The sequence below is a fragment of the Lycium barbarum genome, chromosome 4 (assembly GCF_019175385.1).
Source record: "Lycium barbarum isolate Lr01 chromosome 4, ASM1917538v2, whole genome shotgun sequence".
Lineage (NCBI taxonomy): Eukaryota > Viridiplantae > Streptophyta > Magnoliopsida > Solanales > Solanaceae > Lycium > Lycium barbarum.
This window is the reverse complement of record NC_083340.1, coordinates 30624140-30645369: the sequence shown is the minus strand read 5'-3', so window position 1 is coordinate 30645369 and position 21230 is coordinate 30624140. Positions and strand designations below refer to the sequence as shown.

The 21230-nt window shown below is 32.6% G+C and overlaps 1 protein-coding gene across 1 annotated transcript; it reads left to right on the top strand.

Annotated features, from left to right (window-relative positions):
• Window positions 1–8489: 8489 nt before the first annotated feature.
• LOC132635778 (protein DUF642 L-GALACTONO-1,4-LACTONE-RESPONSIVE GENE 2) lies at window positions 8490–17204 on the top strand. Its single transcript, XM_060352301.1, has 3 exons — window positions 8490–8647; window positions 13786–14283; window positions 16332–17204. The coding sequence occupies exons 1-3, from the start codon at window positions 8569–8571 to the stop codon at window positions 16868–16870; spliced, it is 1116 nt and encodes a 371-aa protein (XP_060208284.1). The 5' UTR covers window positions 8490–8568; the 3' UTR covers window positions 16871–17204.
• The last annotated feature ends 4026 nt before the right edge of the window (window positions 17205–21230 follow it).

The window sequence follows — 21230 nt, the reverse complement described above, 5'->3', positions numbered from 1 at the left end:
AATTTTCTAAGTCTAGGATCATGGTTAAAGATACGGGGTGTTACATTCGCTAGGAATTGTGTAAGCCCATCTATTAAAAAATCTAACCAGAATCTGTGATCAATTTTTATTAAATTTCTGGTGATTCACCAAAACTTGTGGCAAGTCATCCATCAAAACTCATGGTAATCCGCCAAATTTTTTTGTACCAAATTCAATTAGCCGTAAGTTGTGGCAATTCAAGTCTTCTGGTGATTCACCATGAATTGACACCAATTTCTGTTGCGAAAGATATTTTTGCAAATATATTTTTTAATGGCATCATAATTAAATAACGATGTAAAATAATTCTGCAAAAGAAGTCATACCATCAATGCATAAAAATTTGTATACTTAATCCACTTCAAAACATACTTCAGACGTACGTGATTGAAGTTACAAATTTCGGGTAGTGTACACTTTAGAAAAATCAAGTTACAAACTTCCAACCATCGGATCCGAAGTTCTTTTGTCATAGTCTAAACTTTAGACCATTGTGACTGAAGTTCTCCTGCACAGTGCATATATGATTATGACCGAAGTTCTTTCTGTGATAGTGCAAACTTCAGACGATCGCGTCTGAAGTTTGCTTGAAGCACGCAGTCCTAACTTCAGACAATTGGATATGAAGTTTTTCTGTCGCAATACAAACTTCAGATAATCATGCCTGAAGTTCTCTCACGGCAGTGCATGCTCCAGACAATTAATGACTAGTAGTTTTTCTTGTGAAAGTGCAAACTTTAGACAATCACGTCTAAGGTTTGCTTGAAGTAGTCCTAAAATTTTAGACAATTAAGACTAAAATACTCCCATGGCAGTGCATACTTCAGACGATTATGACATGAAGTTTTATCTGTGACAGTGCAACTTCAAAAAATCATGTTGAAAGTCGCCTGAAGCAGTCCTAACTTCATAAATCGATTGTCTATTAGGGGTAAAGGCTCCAGTAAGGTTGTTCAGTTCAGGTATTGAGTTTCTTAAATATGTTGAATTTATGACTGAAAGTTTTTCATCACTGGGTTAAAAAGGAGGAGGAGAAGAAGAGAAACGAAGAAGTGGAATCTGAAGTGTTTGTACATGGGGCACCAATCAAATAACTTGTAAGAAGTGGACGTGAATTAAATGGGGGGAGACTAATCGTCTGTTTGGTCAAGCTTCTAAAATTAGTTTATTTTTAAAAGTGTTTTTTTTCAAAAGTACTTTTTAAAAAAGTACTTTTGACGAAAATCAATTTGTGTTTGGCCAATTAATTTAAAAAGTAATTTTGAGCAGCAATTAATGTTTAGCCAAACTTTTAAAAAGTGTTTCTAAGTGTATTTTTCTTAAAAGTACTTTTCAAAAAAGTGCATTTGGGCAAAAACTATTTCTTTTAGCTTCTGAAAAGCTGTTTTTGCTATTCCCTAAAAACACTTATTTTCTCCCAAAAATTTGACCAAACACTTCACTTTTTTAAAATAAGCACTTATCTCGAAAATATGTACTTTTAAGGGGGGGGGGGGGGGGGGGGGGGGGAATAAGCTTTGGCAAAGAGGCTATAATATATTACACGTTGAAGCCAGAGCAATTTATTGACATTATATAACCATATCCAAGAAAATAAAGTCTTTTTTTCATATGATTGTAGTTCTAGTTCAAAACCTCAACAAATTAATTGATATTTACTATATTATATAAGAGCAAATGTGAGGACTTTTTTAGTCCTCATAATAATTTTCCAATTTTTTAAAAACTTTTTAATTAATTACTTTTATGTCCTAATCTTATTTATTTAAGTCAATTTTTTTGTTTTTTGTTTTTAAAGTCTACTTTTCAAAAGCTATCAAACCTGGGGACTTTTGTAGTCCTCACAATAATTTTCAAATTTTTTTAAAACTTTTTAATTAATTACTTTTATGTCCTAATCTTATTTATTTAAGTCAATTTTTTTTGTTTTTGTTTTTAAAGTCTACTTTTCAAAAACTATCGAACCTCCTACCTCATTTTTCACGTTCTTTGATTTTCTGCTTGGTGCTCGATATCCGCATTTGAGCCCAATTAATCCAGATAATTCGCATTGTATCGCGCCTATTCGGGGGGAGCGCTTCCTCCAAAGATTTTTTTCCATATCCATATTCGAACCCCTAATCCCTAATTAAGAGAGGAGTAGCTCCATCAGTTGCACAAGTTAAATTATGTATTTGTCTTAAAAGTTCATTAACTATGTATAGATTATTTATTTAGAACTAAATAACTTTAGAAAATTAGGATACATAAGTTATAATGTCAAATTCTGGCTCCAAATTTGATTTGAATTAAATAATTTCATCAAAATGGAAGTTGAAATATTAAAGGAGTGAAATGAAAATTTTGCTTTCATATAACTACCCACTTATGGGACTACAATGGGTATATGGTTGTTGTTGTTGTTGTTGTTGTTGTTGTTGTTGTTGTTGCTGTTGTATACTTGTACTAACACAAATTGTATTTTTTTAATTAAAATATCTACTTTTATATTTTGAGTTTGGGCCCGGACTTAACACGGACCTCACATTACTAGTTACGTTTATAAGGCCAACATTATTGAACAGACATATCGCAAACCCACGAACGTCACTTAACAAGATCTAAGTTTATGATTAGCGGGGATCTTGTCACCAAAATCTAATGGAGAAATGTCTAATATTTTCTTTTTGTTCTTTTTGGTTGTGGGTGGGGTTACATTTTGGTTTGTTGGAGTTATAAAATCGATATGATTACTTCATTTAATTAGTCCTAGTACTGTTGCTAAACTAAACTTTGAGGAGTAGTAATTTGACTTTTTCATTGATCAATTCAATTCCCCTAAAAGTTGAATTGAGGAGGAGGATTTCCAAACGAACGATAATATTAGAAAAGGAAAAATCAATCAGTTTGTAATTTTATACACTAATAAATAAATTAAGAGATACAAACAAATCATAATAAGGGATGTAATTGTAATACCGTAAATCACAAGGGAGACTAGTGAAATGAAATAAAATCTGAGGGGAGGTCTCTAGAATTATCTCATATTACTACTGTATATAAGAGAGGATCCCAAATTTTTGTAATTCTCACAAGAATTTTAATTCCATGGTATTGCTACACATGACTTTGTTTTGTCTTTTCCTTGCCTATTATCATTTTTTGGATTCGTTCTTTGTCTTAAATCAATTTTTATGTGAGCATATGTAATTGGTGTATATTTTACTACTATATATAAGGGAGGATCTCAAATTTTTGTAGTCCTCGGGAATTTTATTCCTATGGTGTTGCTATATATGGCTTTGTTTTGTCTTTTCCTTGCTTATTATCAATTTTTTGGGCTAATTCTTTATCTTAAGTAAATTTTCATGTGCGCATATGTAATTGGTGTATATTGAATTGTAGTAACTTTTTGTGAATCTTTTCTTGCTCTTTACTTCCTTCGGTTCATATTATATGATATTCTTAACTTTTATATTTAATTCGAATATTTTTTTATATATAATTGAGAAGGTATTAATAGTTTTTTATACCAAAATTTCCATTATTTAGATAAGTGAAATTTTAAATAACCAAAAAATTGTAACTATATATAAGGGAGGATGCAATTTGTAGTTCTCACAAGAATTTTAACCCTATAGTGTTGCTAGACGTGGTGATAGTTCCAAGTGCATCCGTGTTTTGATGATTGTCAAACTATTTCAGAACTAGATAGAGACCTGGTCTGTGATCTGCTCTCTGTGCACCCTGCACGGTAAGTAGAGACAACTGTAAAGTCGAGCTACTTACTGCACAAATATAACAGTTGAGCTGGACCATTCTTTAGGTCAAAATGAATGAGTGGTCTCTATCCATCCCACATGCTCCCACTATATATACAACTAATGGCAACGTATTGAGTAGACTTGAAAACCTAATCCAAAATCTTGCAAAGCTGCCGACATAAGTTCTCAAGATCTCTTAATAACAAAGTCACCTACAAGTTGAAGAACCTAATCCAGATACAAGATTTAGTCTATGTTCTTTAGGGTTGTTGTAAATCTTTGTTCATTTGTGCTTAAATTGTAAAGCTACTCTTCTGTGTTAAGAAGCTGTTTGTAGGTGATTTGAAAAGTCTCAAAGTGTACTTGCTGGAAGTGTGTTTCCGCAAGCTTTTGAGTGGTACATTAGGTTAGAGTTAGTCTAGGTGTATTAGTGGTCCTTGGCTGTCAGTCAAGTGGAGGTGCTTGCAATCGGAGTATTGTAAGTGTGGAGGGACTACGGGGTTAGTTCCTAGGTTACATAAGTGTTATTGTAAGGGTGAGGGATTATGGGATTTAGTTCCTAGCTTACGATAGAGTTGTAACCTGAAGTTACTCGTATAGTGGAGTTGAAATCCTACTCGAGTAGGTCGTGGTTTTTAATCCCTTGAGCAAGGAGTTTTCGACGGTAAAATCTTGTGTTGACTCTCTTATTGCACTGCATGAGGGACCTGGATACACTGTTTAGTGGATGCATAGCATGTAACACGTGGCTTTGTTTCGTCTTTTCCTAGCTTATCCTCATTTTTTTCACTCATTCTTTATCTTAAATCAGGTGATGGGGTTGCACCAAGGATCAGCTCTTAGCCCATTTTTTTTCTCCTTAGTGATCGATGGATTGACGCGGCAAATTCAAGGTGAGGTGCCATGGTGTATGCTATTTGCGGATGACATAGTCCTGATTGACGAGTCTCGCAGCGGGGTTAACGCTAAGCTGGAGGTTTGGAGACAAACTCTGGAGTCTAAAGGGTTCAAGTTGAGTAGGACCAAGATAGAGTACTTGGAGTGCAAGTTCAGTGATATAGTGCATGAGACTGACGTGGAAGTGAAGCTTGGCACCCAGGTCATACAGAAGAAAAATAGTTTCAAGTATCTTGGGTCTATTATATAAGGAAATAGGGAGACTGATAATGACGTCACACACCGTGTTGGTGCAGGGTGGATGAAATGGAGGCTTGCCTCCGGAGTGTTGTGTGACAAGAAGGTGCCACCGAAACTTAAAGGCAAGTTCTACAAAGTGGTGGTTAGACCAACTATGTTATATGGGGCGGAGTGTTGGCTAGTCAAGAAATCTCATGTTCAGAAGATGAAAGTGGCGGAAATGAGAATGCTGCGATGGATGTGTGGGCACACTAGGAGCGATAGGATTAGGAATGAAGTCATCCGAGATAAGGTTGGAATAGCCTCAGTGGAAGACAAGATGCGGGAAGCGAGGCTGAGATGGTTTGGGCATATGATGCGGAGAGATGCAAATGCCCCAGTGCGGAGGTGCGAGAGGTTGGCCAGTGACGGTTTCAGAAGAGGTAGAGGTAGGCCGAAGAAGTATTGGGGGGGGGGGGGGGGGGGATTAGACAGGACATGACACATTTCCTGCTTACCGAGGACATGACCTTAGATAGGAGGGTATGGAGGACTCATATTAGGGTAGAAGGCTAGTAGGTAGTCGCGTTTATCCTTTCTTACGAGTAGTTATGTTGCTCTATAGTTTCTTGTCTCTTGATTTCTGCGAGTATCTGTTGATTTATAATGGCTTATTTACTTTTACTTTCATTGTTTTCATTTTCATAATTGCTTTGATTTGTTTGCCCGTATCTGACCTTTCTTATGCTTTTTCTTGAACCGAGGGTCTTCCGGAAACAGCCTCCCTATCTAAGGTGGGGTTAAGGTCTGCGTACACTCTACCCTCCCCAGACCCCACGTTGTGGGATTCACTGGGTATGTTGTTGTTGTTGTTGTTGTTGTTGTTGTTGTTGTTGTTGTTGTTGTATTCTTTATCTTAAATCAATTTTTATGTGGGTATATGTAATTGGTGTATATTGAATTGTAGTGGAGTAACTTTTTATAAATATTTTCTTTTTCTTTACTAATAGTTTTTCTTTATACCAAATTTTTCGTTATTTAGATAAGTGAATTTTACATAACCAAAAGATCATGTCAAGTAGGTAGTATTTAATTAAGGTATATTAGTGAAATGCTTCTTACTTTCTAGCCCAATTTAAAAACACTATATAATATGAACTGAAAGGATTATTAAATTACCCTTTACATTGTTTGTCATTATACATATTAGCAAAATATAGGCAATTATGGAGCCGCATTATCGTTTTAAACTGGAGATTTATTAGATCTTACTCGCTCTGGATAAAAAAAAGAGTTCACTTAGCCATTTGCACACCTCTTAAGAAACTATTCACTCCAAGAAAAAATATGTAAATTGACTAAACTACCCTTAATTAAATAGACATTGGGATGTGATCACGTAACACTTAATATGAGCAAATCTGGAAAGATAAGGTTAATTGTTTCTTGATTTAATAAGTGAACACTTTTTTTGACCCAAGAAAAAGAGGCTAAGTGAATATTTTTTTTTGATCCGGAGGGAGTACTAAGTACTCTTGCCCCCGTATTAATTTATGTGACATTTTTCATTTTCCCGGAATTAATTGACTAAATTATAAAGCTAAATTGAGTTAGATCAACTTTATATTTTAAAATTAACATATAGATATTAAAATTACAAAAAGTATCATACTTGCAATTTTAACTTAGAATTAATATTTTTAAGCATAAACTATATATGAAGAACTAAATTGATTCTTGGCGTTCATCTAATGAAACTAATTCTTTTCTTAATTTCGTCTAAAACTATGATTAAATCACCACATTTAGCTAGCATAAACTATTGTTACATGAAATATTATGAGTAAAATTAAAACTTATAAATACCAAAAAAAATCTTTTTTATCTATAAATACAAAATTATATGCTCACGGATTCATAAAAATGTCAATATTTTTCAATTTATGATTTTCACCGAGTTGTAATTATTTTACATAATTTAAATATCTTACTTTACAGAATGTCGAGTCGCTTGTGTCCTTTTTGTATTTGATAATTTTTCTACCAACCTTCCTTTCTCATAAATAATTTTTGTTTTAAAATGATCTAATAAGTTGACTAAAGAGCATTAATATTAATGAAGACTTATCAACAACACATATTTAACGTGCCACTGAATTGTTAATTATAGGTAATAGATTATACTTTTTTAAATAAATATTACTACATTTATATCTTGAGTTAAGCCCAGACATCACGTATCAAGTTTTTAATTCTAAGTAGGCAAAATTTTGGAACAATCTGAAAGAAAAATAAAGCAACAAACAATTACAATACTATGAACATATTTATACAATTTTTCTATGGATAGAAACATAAGAAGTAGCTCAATTAATAATATATTCATTGTCATTAAAACATTGTCATTAAAAAAATTAACTTTTTAATATATGTAAGGTTTTATTTTTTTCTCATTATATAAACTAAATCAAATATTGTTGTTTTTTCTTAAAAGAATCAAATTAAACTAAATCAAAGAATATGTCGATTTGGTTAGCTTGATTTTTGGTATTAGAATAACATCGTAATTGGGTTAGCTACATACATTTGGAAGCAAAGTGAAAGTGTCGGAGGAGGAAAGGAAAGGCCAAAAATGTCAAGGTCATGTCTTTAGATGCTTTGCACCAGGTTGGAGGGAGAATACCATGTGACTGCATGCAGCTTCTGTCTTCACTTCCCCACCAAAAGAGTTTCTATTTATATTTTATAGAAAGAACTTGTAAAATCAATATTATTCTTGTCATTAACTAAAGCGATAATAGTTAAAATACATTTGAACTAATCCCTCCGTATGTAATACACTTTTTTTTTGTCACAACAAAAGAAATGATACGATACTATATTTAGAAATAATTAATTTAAAACTTTCATGTTTACCCTTAATTAAAATAATTTACAGCCTCATAAATATTCATTTCTTGTTTTAAACCACAACTTTCAAAAGTCTCATTTTTTTTGTTGCTTAAACCCGTGTCCAGTCAAATTATATCACATAAATTGAAACTGAGGCAGAATAATTTTCTTGTGAGTTTCACACCACAATTATCAATTGTATCAGGTGGTATAAAGGAACAACTGATACTCGACCTAGTCAGTTTTGAGGTGTTTTAATACATAGATGGTGATAATTCAAGAAAAAAATGGAACAACTGATAATTGAAATGTGAAACTTGTGAAAATTGATAGATTAGATGTGATTTTGATCATTAACTCTAAACTAAACATTCGCTCTATCTACCTTTGTTCATTCCATTTTACGTGATACTATTTCGTTAGCGTTAGCATTTGTTTATTCTAAAAAGAATATATTTTAAACTTAAGAAACATTTTTAACTTCAAATTTAGTAGTTTAATTTTAGTGATTTTTATAATCTCAAAATTTCATATCATGATCGAAGCCATAAGTTCTAGAGTTTTTTTTTTAGAAGTTTTTAAGCTCGATTACCACTCAACTCCGTCACATAAATTAGAAATGAAGGAGTGTTGTCAAAATAACAAGAGTAACCAAGGACAAAATATGCAATTTCCGTAAAATTGAAGGCCCTTTTAGAAAGTAGACATGCATAAAAAGGCAACCTGGAATTCGAACCAAACCAACCGGTCTTCTTCCTCTTACAGTCAATTATTCTTCTTATTTAGAGTTGGAAAAATGATGAAGAACTCAAGAATAGCACTGTTGCTGGTGCTACTGTGTGCCATTTCCAACATTTCCTCAGCCTTAATTGATGGTAAGTTCCAAAACACTTGCTTCATTCATTAATGATTTTCATGTCTTTTTGTGGTAACTATATGATATTTTTATTAGACTTTGAGGTAATGCTAGTTTATGCTGTTCTTGCTACTTCAAATACTAACTCTCTTTACATACGTGGTCGGGGTGGAACTAGAGAGAAAGCTACTGATTCTGTATTTGTGCTAAGAAATTAACTTAATATGAGTAAATAGTTTATTCAGAATTCAGTAAGGTATATTTTTTAGAATTTAGAATCAGTAAATTTAAAATTTAAGCTACGGCTTTATATGTGGTTGCTTATTATTTAATGACTTTTGGTTACTTTTAAATTGCATTAGTCACTTCTTAGAACTTTTAATGGGAATTAACTGTCGTATCGGAAAATGTCTTTGAACTTCTAAACCCCTTTTCCCTCCCTACACTCTCAACATTTAAGCGTTTGTTGTTTTTGAAAATAATAAAAAAAATAAAAAATAGAGCTAGAGAGAGTTTTACCATTTTATTTTTTACATGAAAGTTTGTAATTGTGGTTAAGTTCTTAAATAAGTATTGAGATCTCAGTTGATGCACAATGGGAAGAAGTTAAGTGAATTAGAGTTGCATTCCAAAAACTTTTGTGGGTATTATTCCCTCTATCCCAATCCATGTGGTACTCCTTTTTTTTTTTAAAGGGAAAAGGGTAAAAAATGCTCCTCTATTTTGGAAAAAAAGACTAAAAATATCTTTCATTATAAATTTAGGTCAAAAATATTTCTCTCGTCGTTAAAGTTTTCAAATATATCCTTGTCTTAAGAGAAAATCCCAACATACCCCATTTTCATTTTTAAATCCGTTCCATTTAAACCCGAATCAACTACATAAAAAACTCATATGCGACCAATTTATTCTCGAGTACCATATCTGGAACCACTAGGCACAGGAGCGGCTAACTGATATGGATTTTCTATTTAGTTGGGTCGGGTTTAAATATAGCGGTTTAAAAATTAAATTGAGTTATGTTGGGGATTTTCATTAAGACAAGGGTATATTTGAAAATTTTAATGACGGGAGGTTTATTTTTGACTCAAATTTGTAATGGAGAATATTTTTAACTTTTTTCCCAAAGTAGAGGGACATTTTTGACCCTTTTCTCTCTTTTTAATCATACCTACTAAAAATGATACATTTTTATATATAGCCTTTGACCCTTAAATGCTTATCATGTTTCATTTTTTTATAGTTAAATTATATGAACTTTAATCAACGTTTCAAGTATTTTTTTTTTAATTATGAAATGAATTGGAGTTTGTAGTACTTTTTATATAGTTATTTATATTTAAATTGTAATTATAAAATATTAAATTTATGTAATTTAATGTAACTCTTAAAAAAGTCAAATTACCGAACAATTTAACTTCTAACATTTCCTTTTATCTTTAATCAATATATATTTCTACACAAATACTTACCACTACTACAAAACAGAAAAATCAGAGGTCTAATGGGTAGGTTGCAAGAGTCAGTTAACAGTATCAGAGTGACCATTTAATTTTGTCATAAATGCTTGTCTGATATAAATGACCAACCAAGACACAGAGCTACATGTAGCTTTGAGCTCAACTTGCACTTGTGATGGGAGGAGTGGTCACGGAGGTGATTTTTTGTCATTTACAAAAGCACATAGTCAGGACCTCCAGTGCAGAAAGCTGTTCTTTCAAGCCAAATTAAATACTCCTCTTTCATTTCATATAAGGCTCTGCTTGATTGAATAGAGTTTGAACAAAGTGTTATGTCAAATATATAGTGACATCTTTATGCAAAAAAGTGTGATTTCAAATATATAGTGACATTTTTATGATTTTAAAAGTAGAACATACGGTAAGACCCTAAATAAGATAATTTATATCAACACAAATATCTAAAATTTATTTTATAATACAAATTTTAAAAGTTTCTTTTCTTTTAAGTGTCACTGTCACATGAGATGAGAGTATTTTTTTTTTATTTTTTTTTATGGTTGAAAGCAGAGGGTAGAAGCCTAGAAGGACGAGGTTATTATCCATTGGATTTGAAACCTCGTGCTATATTTCCCAGTTGTCTAAGAAGAATTGCTTTTTAGAGGGGTTGTACATGTGCATGTACAGATAGCACGAGCTGTGCACATGATGCTGCTTACTGACTGACTTTTTCCAACTTTGGGTGACTCCTCTTTTGGATTTTGTGAGAAAATGACTCTTAGAGCACCCATCAAAGTCTTGCAATATGTCATCCAAATTCCGATTTGATTTTGGACGATTTTTTTGTGGAGTAAAGGGCAAAATTGTGGGGATTTTGGGGAAAGGTTAGGTTTCACAGCTGGTTTTTCCACCTTAAAGGTGGGGCGTTAGCTGGCTCCAGTAATATAGTAATGTCCAAAATTTTATTTCAGTGTCGCACACTATTAATATTAATGTTATAAGGTTTTTTAATCTCACAAATTAGTGGATTAAAAGTTTGTTAACGTAAAAATAAAAGATTTGAGGGAATGACAAAGAAAGTCTTAACACAAGCACACAATAAAGTTTGTGAGGAATACCTGAAACTTCAAAAGTAACGAAGATAATGACCCGATTAATTCAAGTTCATTCTGCCAAGTTTTCCTACTCCCTTCGATTTAAAAAGAGTATCAGCTTAGTTTTTATTTTTCTGTTCAAAAAGTGTGTTCATTTAGCAAATCAAGAAAAAATCAATCTTATTTTTTTCAGATTTGTCTTTATTAAATGTTAAGTGATCAAATCTCAATACTTATTTAATTAGGAATAATTTAGTCAAATTACTTAATTTTGTTTAGAAATTAGTATTTTTTTTAAACGATGTGCAAATGGCTAAATGAACACTATTTTGTAATTCGAGAGAATAGTGTTTTTCTCCGTCTCATTGTATCCACAGAGTAGAATGTTTATTTTAAATCTTTATAAAGTAATATGTTTTAATGTATGAGCTTGTTTGGATGGACTTATGCGTATAAACTGTTTGCAGCTATATAATTTATAGGCTAAAAAAAATAAGTTGAGATAGTCTAACTTATTTTTTTGAACAACTTATAAGCTGCTTTAGATAAGCTAAGTTAAATGGGTCCAATTATTTTTTTGAGCTTATTTTACGCACAAAATGACTTTAAGCTGGCCAGTCAAACACTCAAAAAAGCTAAAAACAGCTTATAAGCAACTTATAAGTAACTTATAAGCCAATCCAAACGGACTCTATATAAAGAAGTGACAGGTTATTTATTTATCTTTTAAGGTTATTAATTTATACTCCCCCATTCCATAATAGGTGATTTTTTAAGTTTTTCATTTTGTTTCAAAATAAGTAGTGTTTTGGGATTTCAAGAAGAAATTGATCTTCTTCCAAAATGATCTTTATTTATATAATCAAAAATCATTAAGTTTTTCTTTTTTTAGACATTTAACTAGGAGTAAGTTAGTAAAAATATTTCTAATTTTTTAGGAGTGAACACTTTTTTAAGGGGTGTGTATAAACATAAAAAATCACTTATTATGGAATGAAAGGAGTATAACTTATTATAAATAAATACCAGTTGTAACTTGGTAGTGCATAATTCGTATACATTATTGCAACAAGTTTAGCTCATCACTCTAAACCCCTCTAAAAGCCCCTTCCATAGATACTCTACGACTCTACGTACTGGGTAAGGTTGCTGCCGTGCCTATTCTAAAGTTTAAAGTTTTGTATTCTTGTACATGTTCTACGATGTACGTTGCTTAAATAATTTGAAAATTTATAATTGACAAAGGAGTCGTACTGCAAGAGAGAAAAACATGGGATGGGAATTGGGACGTACAACATTGATTATTTTACCGGAAAAAGTGCTGCAATAGGGACAAGTGTCATCACATTCGTATAATTGTTGTCCCTACTTTAGGGATTTGCAGAGATACCTATTCCTTTGTCCGATATGTTTCGAAATATTATAATAAGAGTAATCTTCAAAATATTCAGGCAATTTGGATATGGATGACTCTCTAGGCATTCTAACATCACGTTATCCCTGACTATCTCTGTTTAATTCTGTGAGAAAATAATTTTAAATCCTACTGGATAAATCTTTTTCTAGTTTTATTTTAGGATGATTGCCCTTTAAATTTGTCACTAAATTTCATTTAGATACTCAAATTAGAATTTGTTTTGATTGAACGCGCTTGAACACATAAAAAAGTGTTCCTATTAGACACTTCAATTTTTTAAAAAGACTCTTCACAATTTTTCAAGCACCAATTACATTAATAAATTATTAGTTAAAATATGTCGTTTCCTTTAATTATATGCATTTAGCTTAATAAGCCATAAAATCTAGTGCATGTTCCAATTGGCCGATCTGTCTAATTAAAGGAGTTGACATATTTTATGTGGTTAACTTATCTATGTAATCGGCGTACATGTATAGAAGCTTTTACAAAATTTGCATTCGTGTGTCAGGTGCACATTTTTAAACATGTCCTAGTTTGTGTGTCTAAATAAAATTTGATGATAAATTTATCTTTTAATATGCCATTTGTATATATGAGTCAGAGAGGAAAATGGTTTGAGCTTGAAAGCAAAACTTAAACCTAGCAGTATCTGTTGCAATCATGATCAATTTAGTTGCTACTTTCCGAAAAGGGAAAATTAAACCTAAGCCAAGTTCTCTTGTACAAATTCGATTGCTAAATGTGCCAAGTGACCAATAACAACTAGCTGTAGCACTATTATTTACATGGAATTAAGTTAGGAAAAATTACACTTCAATACCTTTGGGTGATCTAGTTACCGGGTAATGTATAGGTATTTATGCTTAAATATACATATATTATACAATATTATACGTATATACATATTAGTGTGTAGGTTTTGCATATTTGGGTTACTGCCAGTAATTAAGTCTGGCCAACGGTACATTTACATAAATTTCCCATTAAGTTATATGCACTATTGCTCTAGATTAGTTATTAATAAATTTATAACGAGACCTGATTTATGTAAATATATTTTACAATATCAGTAAATAAAACTTAAAGAGACTGTTTACATTTCTGTATAAACTTAAGACTTATGCTTAACACTAGCAGTATCTGATGCAAACATGATCAATTTGGTCTTTTCAAACGTTCACAGGATTGTTAAAGAATGGAAACTTCGAAATGCCCCCATCGAAAGCGGACCTAAACGGCACGGTGGTTCTAAAGCACAACGCCATACCAGAATGGTCAATCTCCGGGTTCGTAGAGTACATAAAAGCGGGCCAAAAACAAGGTGACATGCTACTAGTCGTGCCCGAGGGCTATGCTGCGGTTCGTTTAGGAAACGAAGCGTCCATCAAGCAAGTACTGAACGTTACAAAGGGAATGTACTATTCCTTAACGTTCAGTGCTGCTAGAACTTGTGCTCAAGAGGAACGGATTAATGTATCCGTTACGCCTGATTTTGGAGTGCTGCCAATCCAGACATTGTATAGTAGCAGTGGTTGGGACTCATATGCTTGGGCATTTCAAGCTGAACTTAGCAAAGTTGAGATCTTGCTTCATAATCCCGGTGTTGAGGAAGATCCTGCTTGTGGTCCTCTCATCGATTCTATCGCCATTCGCAGTTTATATCCTCCCCGGGCCACTAATCGTAAGTTTTCGATTTCATTTCTTTTCTCCGTGTACTTCCTTCGTTATATTTTATATAACAGTATTTGTCTGGACACAAACTTAAGATAGAAATAAATACGCCGTATCATGACAACTTTCAACTAAATTCTAGAGTGTCATTAAACATATGCCGAGTGATGTAAGGACCGCTTTCTGGTCTTTGGTCACATGTTTATAATATCTTTTATTGGAGTTTATATCCCTTGTTCCTGTAACGAGGGTTATTATATATGTCTAAGGATCTTCCATTATTGTGCCGTTTGCGAAAGCTGCAATCTTCAGGTCATGAACATGATATCAATTCTTCTACCCTCATGCTCCTTTTTTGTTGCTGTGATGTGGATGTGGATTATTTGAACTGTCACCAAGGATTTTTAGTCCAAGTGAATTACCGGAACTACTTTAAAATAAGTCACCTTTCTTTACGTAATTTGGCCCGCCCCAAAAACACTTGATGATGGAAACCCAAAAAGTTATATAGTTAAAGAGTTCCAAATATAGAATTACGCAATCTTTTTGAAATAGATTAAAGCAAAGTGTCATGTAAAGTAGATGAGGGAAGTATTTGTTTCCAAAACTTAGTTGACTTGTATATCCGAATGAAAATTGGTTTGAGTCACATTCGTTGGGTTATAGAAACACTATAATTTACACTAGAAATCAATAAAAAGGAATCTGGAACTGACATTAGTTTAAATGATTTAGTATATGATTGTATTATTAGGTGAATATTATATTGACTGGTACTACTAGTATCTAGTTTTGGACACCTATAAAAGTCACACACTCTCACATGCCTAAATAAAAGGTGACTTTGCATGATTATGATGTTGTCTGTTCGTTGGACCACTCTTCTCATCTACTATCCAATCTACTGCTTCTGGAGGTAGGGTTAGAATCCTGTCACTATTAACTTTTAAATTCTGAATGTTTCCACTAAGATCTTTATTCATTTTAATACTAAGCCAATAGATCTCGTTCTGGTAGGATATTTTGAGTGAATTTTGGAGAGGAATAACTTGTAATTATTTTGTGTAATTTTATATAGATAAAGTCATAATTTAGCTGTTGGACCGCTGAGATTTTTCTTAATTAATTTAAGAAAAAAAGAGAAATTTGAAGTACATGTATTGCTGGCACCAGTTGCTAAAAGGGACCCAAATTTTAATCCTTTGTCCATTTAGGTTCCTCTATGGGTGCACGAATTGATACTTCCCCATTGCTCATTCCGAGTACTAATTGCAAAGAGCTGTAATGTGATTATATTCTCATACGGTCATACCTAATTCATCATTTCTGACATGCACATTCAAGTATAGTTTAGGTCAGTAATTAATTGCTTCTATCCAAGTTCCAAACTTTGTTGTGTTTAATATCTCATATAATGCTGGACAATATGGTCCTGCAATCTGATTTAATACATGAATGACTAGTAGTCGATCGAAACTGATAAAAATAGTATCACAGTATAGTTTTGTAAAATTTGGAACAAGTGAGTTTTCTCTCCACTTAGTAAACTTATCCATCTAAAAATGTTCACCTATACCACAATATAAATCATCATCCTAGGGAAGGTGCATGGCTTGATGGTGTCGAACCTATTTTTGTGGATATTAGTACTTGTATCGTGTCTAATACTAACAGAGTTTCTATTTTCGGTTTTTTCCTCTTCAAATCACGTATCTGTACTGAACTCTTAATGAATATTCTTAATCAAAAGTGGAGCTAAAATTTTGAGTTTATGAATTCTGGATTTTAGAAAAGACAGCTTATTGAGTTCTGGATAAATCATTTATACATATTAAGTGAATTTTTAGAGTTTGAGCCAAAGTTAAGTTACTCTCCCGAACCGAACCCGTAAACAGAACTGTAGCTTCACCCCTGCTCTTAATGGAGATATGAGTCTGTCTTCAGTACATTGGTAGTTTGCTCCGCTAGTTGAGTTTTTAGTTGTTTGTAGGTTCTCAATTATGACTTTATGCATGCACATTCACTGAAAATGACAATGTTAAATCATATACTGTGCAGAGAATTTATTGAAAAATGGAGGCTTTGAAGAGGGTCCATACATATTCCCAAACACAAGCTGGGGAGTGCTCATACCACCAAACATTGAAGATGATCATTCCCCTTTGCCAGCATGGATGGTTGAATCCCTAAAGGCAGTGAAATACTTAGATTCTGACCATTTCTCAGTGCCACAGGGCAAGAGAGCCGTAGAGCTTGTTGCTGGTAAAGAAAGTGCCATTGCCCAAGTTGCAAGAACCACAATTGGCAAGATGTATCAACTTACTTTCAAAGTTGGAGATGCTAGCAACTCTTGTGAAGGCTCCATGATTGTTGAGGCCTTTGCTGGAAGGGACACACTTAAAGTCCCTTATGAGTCTAAGGGGAAAGGCGGATATAAACGTGCTGTTCTTCATTTCAAGGCCACTGCTAGCCGGACTCGGATCATGTTCCTTAGCACGTACTACCACACCAGGAGCGATGATTTCGTTTCCCTCTGTGGCCCCGTCATCGATGATGTGATGCTCTTGAGTGTTAGAAACCATCGTCGATTTCTCTGAGGCGTGTGTTTTGATGAAATACGGAGAGTTTTATGAGTTAAGGTATGAGTAAATTTGGTTGTAATGAAGCAAAGAAGAATGTGGGAGTTCTATTTTATCTTACTTTGGCTTGTTTACTACTAGTAGTATTATCATATAAGTACTATACTAATGTCTAATGAAAGGCAAAGAAGTATATATTTATATTCTGATTGGTGTTGAGTGGTTTATGTATTACAGTTTGGGTTTGACTTTGGGAGTACTTAAAAGTAGTTTTAGCAAATGATTGTTGCAACGCTAGTAATTCGAGCAACCATTGTCTTTTTAGCCAATAAAGAAGTGTGATTTGGATGAAGATTTGAGTGGTATATCACTAGCTATATTTGTTAATCTACATTTGAATATATATGAGGCGTTATTAAACTTTGGCTTAATGTGTATGCGGCCTCCTAAATTTTTTTTTTTTTTTTTTTTCGTTTTGGTACCTTAACTAAGTGTTGTTTCTATTGAATCTCTAAATTTATCTTTAAGGGTGTCTATCAAACACAATCCGACTTACATCGTAATTCATGTTCAATGTAGCGACATACTAATATATATTCTAATTTAATTATGCTATCTTTTAGCTAAGATTAGTAGCAATTGAGAGGAAAAAAAAGAGTAGCTCTTAATTAAGCTGGCAGTGAAAGACTAGAACCAGTAGAAATCGAAACATCCATAACCAAAACGATAGGTTATCACATGTTTAAAATATTACTCCACCTTCATTTTCCCAATTTAATTTCTGCTTTTAATAAAAATCAGATTTAGGAGGTTTGATCAACACACTTGAAGACGAGTTCAGGATTCAATATAAACAACACTTAGTTGACGTGTTAAAATGGAAAAAAGTGGCAAGTTTAGGGGGCTGCATATGCATTAAGCCTTAAACTTTCCCTACATTCTCCTCCGCCGCGCCCCTCTCTCACCTAAGAGTCAGTTCCTTAGATTGTCACCCAAGTTTGGAAACTTACTTTCAGATACTGTCTCCATTCACTTTTACTTGTCTACTTTTGACTTTGCACGTCCCTTAAGAATTACTACATGAAGTATGTATGTTACTATAATATCCATATAAATTGGTGTATAGTCTCATTGAACTTGAAGAATGATTTGAAAATGAGTAATTAATGTTAAGGGTAAAACAAGAAAAAAAAAGTTTGTATTTCCTTGATATGTTAAAATGGACAAGTAAAAATGAAAATTTATTTTTAGTATAGTAAACAAGTAAAAGTGAACGGAGGGAGTATTACTTTTGTTTCTTTTAAGACAATAAAATCGCCCAACTATCATTATTTTCCACAAAATCTCATTCTTAACTATCATTATTTTCCACAAAGTCTCATTCTCTCTTAGTTGACATGCCATGTCATTAAAATCCATCTTTTAATAATAAGCCTATTGTACCCATTAAATCCATTTAACCAAACTCATTTTTTATAACTGATCAAATATGAACCTATTAAAAAGCACCAAATGAGTCAAATCACACTTTCTATTAAACAACTTTTTCTAATCTAAGACTCTTTTTAATCTCAAATCAATTATATTTATTTTTATTTGAATTAAAATTTTAAAATTCGGAAACAGCCTCCCTACCTAAGGTGGGGGTAAGGTCTGCGTACACTCTACCCTCCCCAGACCCCACGTTGTGAGATTAACTGAGAATGTTGTTGTTGTTGTAAAATTTTAGTATTTTTATCTTTCTATAGACTTTAATTTCAAACTTTATTTATAAATTTAAAACTTCATCTATTAACTCAAATTTATCTAACTAAGCTCTGTATAGATTTTTAGAGTTTTTTTTTTTTTTTGTATCGTTTCTGTTAACAAGAAAGATGTTTAAAACTGAACATCAGTGGCCTGTATAACTCAAATTGTAATTTATTTTTCTTTTTTTGGGTGAAATTTCCGACTCATCTTTCATCAAAAGGGGGTGTCTAACTGTCTATTGCAAAGAACATTGCGCTCAAAATTCTGGATGCCTGATAAGATTGAGAGGTTTGGTCATTGGTTCAAATTTCATCAGTACATGCATTTTCTAGTTCTTATTTGTTAATTTGTTCTCTTATTTGTATGTTATTGTTAAACGTTACATTAATTTGTGAATTTAATGTTATCTATTAAGTAGCATATATTATGTTTCGTTTTTTCTTTTGATGCATCATAAACTCCTAAGGTCGTCATCGATTCAGTCGTGACATGGGGGATAAATGGAGATTACTACTAGTTTGGATTTTTTCTAAGCAGCTATTCATAATTAACAAAATCCCATCCTTTTCCCGTCCTATATTTGTTAATTAGTTCCCTTATTTATGTGTTTTATTTTAATCAAGATAAAAAAATATCTTAGATTTGAAAAAGTTGCTTAATAGAAAGTATGATTTGACTCCTTTGCCGTTTTTTAATCGAGTCATGTTTGATCGGGTATAAAATTTAGATTTAGTTAAATGGGTTTAATGAGTTAAATAAGTTTATTGTTAAAAATCATGAACTTTAATGACATGACATGTCAAGTAGGAAAGAAGGAAGCTTTTGAGGTGTTTAGTATATTTTAAGGAAAATAGTGATAGTTGAGTGATTTTATTGTCCTAAAAAAATAAAAGTGATTTTTGAAGGCAATTTCTCAAACTTGAATGACTATATAAGGAATTGATGCATCCAAATAAGTTTTACAAATCAACAATTTGGTATTTAGTCTTTACGCTTTGGACTGGGCAATTTGCGCGAATGCCCTTCAAATGCGTTGATCTTTAATTTTTGCCCCCGTAATGCGTGGTCTTTAATATTTGCCCTTCTAAGCTAAAAAATAATAAGAAAAGACGTTACTACCCCTACCCATCACATATAAAAACCTGAAAGTTTGTAACGAATCCCAAACATCCAATTAAACCTATCCATCATTCCAACAACAAGCCTTTCAATCGTTCCATCGTTCCAACATTTCACCGGAGAAATCTCCATTGATTTTGCTGCTACAACATCGGAAAAGATAAATACATAATATATAGTGTTTCAATTGAACGTAATTCAACTCAATTTGATGCTTTATTAAGTTTAGATTTGTTAATATTTGAAAATAACAACAAATCATCTTCTATGAACTAAACAACTGATATTCAGTTGAGATTCAACATTGCGAATCATAATTTTACTCAACAACATAGAATTGATCAAATTTATTGCTTTGTTCTGATTTTGATTAGTTTATACGTTCCATTTGATTAGTATACAATGCTCAATGACTTAGACTTGAAATTATAGTAACTTCAGTTGACAAAAAATAATCAGGCAAAGTTCTGAACAAGTATGCCGGAGGAGGCAGAAGTTCACCTTGCAAAAGAACAAAGTATGCCGCTAGAGTCAAACTTTCATTTTCATAAGCAAAACATCAAGTATACAAGTGTTAAGAACTAGAAAAGTATGCCGGAGGAGGCAGAAGTTTACTTTACAAAAGAACAAAGTATGCTGTTAGAGACAACTTTTATTTTCATGAGCAAAACAAAAATTTACGCAAGTGTTAAGAACTAGAAAAGTATGCCGGAGGAGGCAGAAGTTTACTTTACAAAAGAACAAAGTATGCTGTTAGAGGCAACTTTCATTTTCATAAGCAAAATAAAAAAGTACACAAGTGTTAAGAATTAGACAAGTCTGCCGGAGGGGACAGAAGTTCACGTTACAAAAGAACAAAGTATGCTGTTAGTGGCAAACTTTTATTTTCATGAGCAAAGCAAAAATTTATGCAAGTGTTAAGAACTAGAAAAGTATGCTAGAGGAGGCAGAAGTTCACTTTACAAAAGAATAAAGTATGATGTTAGAGGCAACTTTCATTTTCATAAGCAAAACAAAAATTTACGCAAGTGTTAAGAACTACAAAAGTATGCCGGAGGAGGTAGATGTTTACTTTACAAAAGAACAAAGTATGCTGTTAGAGGCAACTTTTATTTTCATGAGCAAAACAAAAATTTACGCAAGTGTTAAGAACTAGAAAAGTATGCCGGAGGAGGCAGAAGTTTACTTTACAAAAGAACAAAGTATGCTGTTAGAGGCAACTTTCATTTTCATAAGCAAAATAAAAAAGTACACAAGTGTTAAGAATTAGACAAGTCTGCCGAAGGAGGCAGAAGTTCACTTTACAAAAGCACAAATTATGCTGTTAGAGGCAAACTTTCATTTTCATAAGCAAAACATCAAGTATACAAGTGTTAAGAACTAGAAAAGTATGCCGGATGAGACAGAAGTTTACTTTACAAAAGAACAAAGTATGCTGTTAGAGGCAACTTTCATTTTCATAAGCAAAATAAAAAAGTACACAAGTGTTAAGAATTAGACAAGTCTGCCG